At 45.4% G+C, this 9,490-nt stretch overlaps 1 protein-coding gene across 1 annotated transcript in view; it reads right to left on the reverse strand.

Moving 5' to 3' along the window:
* The window catches only part of LOC109317472 (myeloperoxidase-like), a 29,639-nt gene extending 20,400 nt beyond the window's left edge, over nucleotides 1-9,239 (reverse strand). Inside the window, exons 1-3 of the mRNA XM_019546182.1 lie at nucleotides 9,233-9,239; nucleotides 5,754-5,828; nucleotides 5,137-5,230 (exon numbers count right to left, since the gene is read on the reverse strand). Coding sequence (XP_019401727.1) covers nucleotides 5,137-5,230; nucleotides 5,754-5,828; nucleotides 9,233-9,239 — 176 coding nt within the window. The remainder of the gene's footprint in view (nucleotides 1-5,136; nucleotides 5,231-5,753; nucleotides 5,829-9,232) is intronic.
* Nucleotides 9,240-9,490: the final 251 nt, after the last annotated feature.

Here is a 9,490-nt window from a genome sequence, read left to right on the forward strand (position 1 = left end):
TGGGGGTGTTTAAGAGGAGGTTGGATGAACATCTTGCTGGGGTCATTTGACCCCAGTACTCTTTCCTGCCATGGCAGGGGGTTGGACTAGATGATCTGCTCAGGTCCCTTCTGACCCTAGAAACTATAAAACTATGCAATAATATAAACTAGATCCATGCTAGGACTCTGGTTTCTAAATCATTCATGCAATTTGGATTTTCAGTGCCTCACTTTAGATGCCACTGAACCCCAGAGATGACTAAATTCCCCTACTGAGTTTTCACCAATGTCCCTTAGTACCTACATTTGTGCCAACAGACATGTGCACTGCCACCCAAGGCTTAAGGTGCCTCAGCTCTGGAGGGAATCATGTCTCTGTCCAAGGTGAGCACTTTCATCCAGTGGGTCTTTTCAGAACACAGCAAATAGATCCTTGCACAGAGGAGGAACTACCTAACTACCCAGGGATTTTAGTGCTCACCAAAGATGTGGGAGGTCTAGTTTCAAGTCATTTCTTCTCTGCTTGAATCAGAGTATGGTTCTAAAGCCAAATCTCCCACTGCTTTAACTAGACTGTTCGGTTTAAAGGAACACAGCTTCTCCCAACTCCTCCCCAAGCTTCACCAGAGCACAGGTGTGCTCCAAAAATGCCCAACAAGGTGGGGAGTTTTCAGACTCCCATATTAATACCATTCAACTATGCATAAAATAAGTATTCACTGGACACATTCACCAATATTACAAGGATCACTCTTAAGTTCCAGATGAAGCATGACCTGCTTCAGGTACAAACCAGAGCCTTTCACCCTTTGACATGGGGAGATGTTATCCATACAGTTTACCCTAGTAAACTGATAAGGAACCATTCCTTCTTGTAGTCAACATGCTGCCTCCAAATGGCCCCTTCCATCTTACTTTCTAAACGACCTCAACACTCCCTTCCAAAAACATCATGAAATAAACACAGTTCCAATTCAGGCATTTTTAAAGCTTTATGATATGCACGGGCAATCTAGGAAGTTTGCAAAGGAAGCTAGGAAGTTTTTGGAGAATGCTGGGGACAACTTCCTTGTGCAAGTGTTGGAGACACCGAGTAAGGGCTGTGATCTTCTTGACCTGCTGCTCACAAACAGGGAAGAACTGGTGGGGGATGTAGTAGTGAATGGCAATTTGGACAGCACTGACCACAAGACGACTGAGTTCAGGATCCTGACAAAAGGAAGGAAGGAGAGCAGCAGAGTATGGACCCTGGACTTCAGAATAGCAGACTTTGACTCCCTTGGGGAACTGATGGGCAAGATCCCCTTGGAGGCCAGTTTGAGGGGGAAAGGAGTCCAAGATGGCTAGATGTACTTTAAAGAAACCTTACTGGGGACACAGGAACAAACCATCCCAATATCCATGAAAAATAGCAAATACGGAAGGTAACCAGTTTGGCTTAGCAGAAAACTCTGTGGTGAGCTTAAACACAAAAAAGAAGCTTACAAGAAGTGGAAACTTGGATAGACATCTAGGGAGAGTATAAGAATATTGCTTGGGCATGCAGGGATGAAATCAGGAAGGCTAAAGCACACCTGGAGTTGCAGGTAGCAAGGACTGTGAAAGGTAACAGAATGGTTTTTACAAGTATGTCAGTCAGCAACAGGAGAAAAATAATGGAAAGCATGGGTCCCTTAATGAATGGGGAGGCTAACATGGTGACAGATGATGCAGAACATGCTGAAGTATTCAATGCCCTTTTTGCCTCAGTCTTCACAGGCAAGTTCAGCTTCCAGACTACTGCACTGGGCAGCACAGTTTGAGCTGCTCACCTTCCCCCCTCAGTGGTGAAGAACATGTTAAGATGCATTTAGAAAAGCTAGATATGTACAAGTCCAAGAGACCAGATGCAATGCATCAGAGGGTGATGAGGGAGTTGGCTGATGTGATTGCAGAGCCTGTGGCTATTATCTTTGAAAACTTGTGGCAATCAGGGGGGCCCAGACTACTGGAAAAAGGGCAAATATGGTGACCATCTTTAAGAAAGGGAAAAAGGAGGATCCAGGGAACTACAGACTACTCAGCATCACCTCAGTTCCTGGAAAAATCATGGAGCAGATCCTCAAGGAATCCATTTCTAAATACTTGGAGGAGAAAAGGGTGATTAGAAACAGTCAGCATGGATTAACCAAGGGCAAGTCATGTCTGACCAACCTGACTGCCTTCTGTGATGAGGTGACTAGTTCATGGATACAGGGAAACTGGTGGATGTGGTGTACCTTAATTTTAGCAAGGGTTTGATATGGTCTCACAGCATTCTCACAGGCAAGCTAAGGAAACATGGATGAATGGACTGTAAGGTGGATAGAAAACTGGCTGAAGCATCAAGCTCAGTGGATAGTAACCAATGGCTCGATGTCTAGGTGGCAGCCAATATCAACTTTTCAATGGCTTTATCAATGACCTGGAAGGTGGCACAGAGTGCACCCTCAGCAAGTCTGCAGATGGCACCAAGCTGGGGGGAGTAGTAGATAGGCTGAAGGGTAGGGCTAGGATTCAGAATGAACTCAACAAATCGGAGGATGGGGCCAAAAGGAATCTCATGAAGTTCAATAAGGACAAGTGCAAAGTCCTGCGCTTAGGACAGAACAATCCCATGCACAGGCTGGGGGCTGACTGGCTGGGCAGCAGCTCTGCAGAAAAGGCCCTGGGGGTACAGTGAATAATAAGCTGAATATGAGCCAGGAGTGTACCCTGGTTGCCAAGAAGGCTAACAGCATACTGGGCTGCATTGATAGGTGTGTTGCTAGTAGTCAAGGAAAGTAATTATTCCCCTCTATTCAGCACTGGTGAGGCCACATCTTGAGTACTGTGTTCAGTTTTGGGGCCCCCACTACAGAAAGGACGTGGACAAATTGGAGAAAGTCTAGCAGAGGGCAACAAAATGGTGAGGGAGCTGGGGGACATGACTTATGAGGAAAGACTGAGGGAACTGGGCTTATTTAGTCTAGAGAAGAGCAGACTGAGAGGAGACTTAATAGCCAACTTCAGCTACCTGAAGGGGGGTTTGAAAGAGGATGGAGATAGACTGTTCTCAGTGGTAGCAGATGACAGAACAAGGAGCAGCAGTCTCAAGCTGCAACAAGGGAAGTTCAGGTTAGATATTAGGAAAAATTTTCTCACTAGGAGGGTAGTAAAACACTGGAACAGGTTACCCAGAGAGGTGGTGGAAGCTCCATCCTTGGGGGTTTTCAAAACCAGGCTAGACAAAGCTTTGGTTGGGATGTTCTAGCTGAGGCTAGTCCCGGTTTGCACAGGGGGTTGGGCTAGATGACATCCTGAGGTCTCTTCCAACCCTAATTTTCTATGACTCTATGATACACATACATTATTAGGCAGTAACTAGTCAGACATAAAATTGATACCTGCATGATACACACATACACCCATACACATATCATGCAGGTATCAAATTTACGCTCAAGCTGGCAAAAGTCACTGTATTTAATGTGCAGTATGGGCACGCACATGTAGACGCATGCCCATGCTGCACAGTAATTTTGGTTACTGCATAGTAAATGTGCACGTGTAGAGGAACCCACTGAAGCAGATAAAAACACCTGCATATTCATTAGGTCAGGAAGAGAGAGAGAGAGAGAGAGACTATGAATATGTGTATGTATATGAATATGACTCTAATACACTGATTAGGACACTCATTTGAAAACCTTAATTTCAGTCCCTGCTCCAATGAATATTTAAGTATTTCATACAAAGTGGAAGAAGACTAGAAAAAGAACAAGAGTGACCTGTTTGGATTTCACTATAACTAACCCCAAATTTTCTGGATTGGTAATCTCTCCTGTTAGAGCTACAATATCCCTGCAATGTTTTTATTTTTCCTATAAATTACTCATTTCTCCTCCCATCCTTAACTCCATTTAAGTAACAGTTTTAATAATATTGAAGAACTTTGACCTAATCTCCTAAAACAAGCCTACTCCTAGGGCACATCTACATGTCACCCTATGGCAACGTAGTGACATGCTACAATGACATAGTGTTCACATGGGTCTACATGTAATTGGTAGCTATGTCACCATAGTGGCACGCTCCCCTGTTTTACTACATTGCTACAGTGACATAGCAGAGAAATATAACCATGTACTGCAAGCACAGCACAGTATGGGTAGTTACTGCACTGTGCTTTAATATTTCCACAAGGAAGTACTAAAGCACAGCGCCATAGCAACATTGCCATATGGCAACGCACAGATGCACCCCTAGACTTGTCAATGTGTGTCAACTATGCTGAAAGCATATTTGTTAATAAGCCATCAGTTAGCTAGAATGATTCAGAAACACCTGTGACTCAAAAGATGAGATTTCTTAAAGGATTACTTTTAATTAGTTTCTACTCACAAAGTAACACCTGGCATGTTAAAATGTGGCTCATGCTGCAAATTTGCAATATGGGGGCAAAATTTGCTACCAGGAAATCCCAGAAGCAAAAAAAATAAACCACACCAAAAAAGTGGTGCAGCACGCACTCCAGGAGCATGCACTGGCAGGCACAGAGGCTTGGTCCTCCCAGGAGACACTTTGGCTACTGGCCAGAGTGTCTCCCCTTCTGTAGTTGTTCCCTAGCTCCTCCAGCACACCAGGAGCCAGGACGAGTGTGGAAATGGCAGTTTCCTTCAAGTGGGACATTTTGCCCCACACCAAATCCATGTGCAGGGGCATGCACAATAGCAAAAACTACTGGCACAAATTTACGCTGCTAATTTTTTCCATATTGCAAATGCACACCCCTGCGTGTGGAGATGCACCCAGAAAGACCAGAATAGGTCAGCATGTTTTTGACACTGTGGATTCCTATTTGAAATCTCTGGGTTTATCCAGTGAATTGTGTTTGCATGCCTAACAGCACTGTTGTTGCATAGTGCCCCAGCACCCTGGAAATGATGTCAAGGACCCCCAGGCTGCGCAGGCCCCAGCACTCCTCTAGGGTCAAATATTAAATTACAACCCATTGTATGCAGAGGATTTTTTCTTACCCCAAGATAGATTTCAACCATTGCAACATTTGCTCTGCAACCAAGGACCCTCAAATCCCTGGCAGTACCTCCTAGTGGAACTATATAAGATGCAAAAAGGCTGTAAGCAGGGAACTCACCTCTGCCGTGCATGCTTATATGCTGCATCCACCAGGTGCTTGGCTTTATTGATGTTGTTAAGAATGCATGGATCCGACAGCTTCCCAGAAATACCTGGTCAAAAGAATGGGATGTGAGGACTTCCCATCAGTTCTCCCCACAAATCAGTCTGCTAGTCGGGGACTAGGCCACATCCCCTTCCCAAGCCTGCATCCATTCCAACACTGTCTGACCTCTCTTCTTACCCTAGGTAACCACACAGTTCAGGGTCCCTTAGTACTGTCATTCTCCCCCACATTTTATATCTTAGGCCATATCCTGTTACACCAAGTAGTATTTTTACTCCTCACTATGATCCTAGCCCACCCTGCTCAAGCCTCTGAAAACCCATGGGTGGGTGCGCATTCATCCTCCTCCCTGATGTTTGTGATAGTTTTAGGACCAAGATGACATGTGATACAACAGACGTATTCACTGTTAATTTGGGACTCAAGCACAATGGAATAGGATCTGGCTCAGTGTAAAAGGTTTTAACTTTGTACCCAAGGTTTTAACTTTGTACCCTTTAACTCAAAGTATAAAGCAAAAAATGTATCGTAAGCCGAGAGTATCAGGAAGAAGAGGAAGGGGACAATACCATATGAGGAGCCAGACACCTGTAACAGACTCAGGGTTACCAGGAATCCTAAGAGGGTGATACATGGCTTCACCTCTGGAAAGAAGCAGAAATACCCTAGGTTATTAGTGGTAAATGCAAAGAACCTATAGATTTTACTCACCTGGCAAAATTACTTAATACCAGGAGTTGTGACACCATCATCTGCGGAGACCTGTGACCCCCCAGCTCCAAACTGCCTTTCCCATTGGATGAGAATGTAATGGCTCTTCAGAAATGAGAGGGTGTTTTCAGCCCTGAAGGTGTACAGCATCTTAGTCCTAATCTCATTTGTACCTTAGTAGGCTAGGAGAAACACCCTTGCAGTCAATGGAGACAGCCAGTGAAAGAGGAAACTGAAGCCCAGTACATAAAATGTGTGGGCCTCACCCAGTCTGCTCGGATGATACTGCCTCTCATTATTGTCTGAGAACAGCAGAAAAGCTGTTACATCACTCCTTTTCGATGTGTTGGGCTGCTTCAGCAGAGTGAAAAGCATTTATCTCTACGACAGCTCCCCTCCCCTCCTTCTCCCTTCTTTCCCTAAAGAGCTCTGAGGGCAGCTTTATCTCCATGAGGATCAGGAGTTCACTGTAAAAGTGTCAGCACTGAAAATACAGAAGCTAAAAGAAGTGTCCAAGAACAAGTGGAAAGGGCCATCATCAGGTATTAAATCATGTCCTGCCTAAGCCATCTTCTTTGTTAGGCTGTGACCCTCAACAGTCCTGTTCTTCGTGTAGCAGAAACCAGGCCCAGATACAGGGGTGAACAGGGAGGAAGGAAAGGAATACAAGTGCTGCTGCCAAGCATAAAGCATAAGCTGTTTCTGAAGCCCAACTGTCTGTTAAAGAGAGGGTCGTGGAGCGCTTTTAATATGATAACAGGTAGCCACTGTTAAGAACAGGATGACTGGAATGAGTTAGGTGGGGAGTCACTGCTACGACAGTGGGAGCAATTAGTCGATCAGTCTGTGGCAGATTGAAGGAGGAGACCTGTGCTCTGAGGCTGCTGGAAGTTATTCTTTTTAAGTCACTTGGAGGAAAGGCTACTGCAAAGTTCTGGGATGACAGATAGGAGCAGCCTTGTTATCAACAAACTGATAGGCAAGCTTTGTTTATCTTCAGCTTGCTTTCCCTAATTTTATGCGACTCTCCCTGCCATCTCTTTGCTCACTTTTTGTTGTCTGCTTTGAGTCGTGGCCCTATCAAGTAAAATGTCTACTGGCCAGGCAGTTACTTGAGTTTTATGTCCAAGACTCTTAAAATTGCCTATAATTCAGGACAAATGCAAAACAAATATTTAAAACCCCTAAAAACCCTGCCAGTATCTTGCAGGAACAGGGTATGGCTTCTGTCACTTGTGTTGTTAGTGGAAGAGCAGATCTTAGCAATGTCGGACATAGGACCAGAAGGGACCTCTTGGGTCACTGACTCCAGCCTTCTGCTATTGCAAGCCACCTCATCAAATTATCCCTTTCACAAACTGATCAAGATTGATTTTAAATGAGGGCATTTTCTGTCCCCAATATTCCTCCTGGCAGCTTTTCCAGAACCACAACCCTCTGAGACTGACAAACCTTCAAATATCTAGCCTGAATTTATTCCTGGCCAGTTCACAACAGGTCAAAAATCAAAGGTACTACATGAGTCAGTAGTACTAGTATTACGGCGATGTCCCTATATAGTTAGTGAGCTTCAGGTCCCACTATGCCAGGCACTGCATGGGCACACACTAGAAGACAGTCTTCATCTCAAAGACCTTATCATGGAACAAACAAGAGGGAAAATGTAAGATACAGAGAAAATAAATGGTTTAGCCAACCCCTACAGAAATCTACACCAGGACCAGGAAATGACTCTTTCAGTCCTTAACCTCAGCTTTAACCACAAAAATATCCAACTCTCCATCCAGCCCATTCACAGAGTCAGAATGCATTTTCTGGAACTTCTGTTTAACAGTGCAGTCCCCCAAAGCATTGCCTCATGGGCTCCACTGTCTCATAAGACCTGGATTGGAAGATGACGTGTCCCACACTACACTGCAGATCCAAGGCTGACCAATACACAGCCAAAATTACATTTGCAAAGCACCTAAAATTTCTGACATGACTGCTGTTCGCTTGGGCTAGGACAGTTATCCCCAGCTCAGACTCAGAGGAGCCAGTCTCAACAGAAACATAATGTCCATCTGACTGTGCTCAGGAAGGGGCAGGGTAAGTTTATATAGCAACCTGCTGGCTTGAGAAGCTTGTGTAAGACTCCCTTGCTCTGGGCTGTGGCCAGGCAGTGCCTATTGCAGCAGGAGACAAGGTGGCAGCAAGCACTGCTTTGTACGTTCCTGCCCATAGAGAAACCCAGGGATCAGAATGATCCCCAGGGTTGGCTCTGATCTATAATGAGCTTCATTTGTTCCCTTTGCATCTGTCATCCAGCAGCAGAGATCAGCTGAAGCATTACAGTCACAGTACAGCTCCACTCTGCCCCACACTGCTCAAAGCAAGCTCCTGAACTGAGATGGAGTGGTATAGGGCTATTCTGCCCTGCATGTGCCAAGGCACGACAGGCAAAGACAATCAAAGAAGCCGTCACTCATCTCTCTCATAGGGAGAGGTACCAGCTGTGTGGTTACAGTAGGCCCACAACCCAGTGCGCAAGGCCCTCTGTGGAGGCCAAGGCCATTCAGTGTGATCAATAAGGGCAACGCAAACCATGCACAAATCTTTCATAATATGTGAGGCGTCCTATCCCCAGCTCCTGGAGTCATGTGATTACCTGACACTCTCAGGTGCATTTCATGTAGACACACATGTACTATATAGAGTGTTAATGCTAGTCCTGCCTATAACAAGGAAAAGCTTGAGAACACATTGCAAATTCAACCTGCAGCTCAGAGCCCAAGCTGCAGAGACCCAACTGGGTTACTGTTTTAATCTCATGTTTTTTAGCCCATCCCACAAAATCTGGAGCCTGTCTCATGATTTTGATCATTTCAGGTTGGCAGCTGTGGTGACAATATTTGATCCTCCTACAGCTGCTAGTCCCACCCCACAACAAGGCTTCCTGAAGCTGCAGTGATGCACACTGAAGGCAGGCTCTGATGTACAGATGGGAGTTGGAAGCCTCCCTTGCCCAATAGTACAGGAAACCTGACCAAGCAATGCAGGCATCAGAGAGACACCTCAGAAGACCTGTAGAAAGGAAACAGCATATAATCATGGAGCTCCATGGTTTCATTTACTACACCACTGCCCAACAGGACTGCAAAACTGCCAGAGACGGAATGCACGACACAGAGCAAAGACAATGCCCAGCACTAGACCAGGACAGAAAAGGGAAGCTGTCACAAAGACTATGCTAAGGAACAGTCAGGAACGTCTCAGTGCACTCAGAGTGCAGCTCCCTCCTGTTTCTCCTATAGCTCTTCTCAAGAAAAAGTAAGCATTATATACACCAGCATCTCACCTGTCATCTTCTGCTCCTCTTCCCATGGCAGCCTGCTCCCTGCCCTTTTATCTCCAGGCAGAGAAGGGCTGGACCAGGGCAGCCTATGGGGAAACACCCACTGCACATAGAAGGGGCAAGGCCAAAGAACGAAATGCACCACCCACAGCTTGCCTAACTCTTCACCCTAGCTAGGGACAGACATTACACATGAACCAGTTTAAGTGATCAGAAACTGGTTTAGATCTGTAACAGACCAGACGTTCAGTGCACAAAATG

The sequence above is a fragment of the Crocodylus porosus genome, unplaced genomic scaffold (assembly GCF_001723895.1).
Source record: "Crocodylus porosus isolate Cpor-Errol unplaced genomic scaffold, CroPor_comp1, whole genome shotgun sequence".
Taxonomy (NCBI): Eukaryota; Metazoa; Chordata; order Crocodylia; family Crocodylidae; genus Crocodylus; species Crocodylus porosus.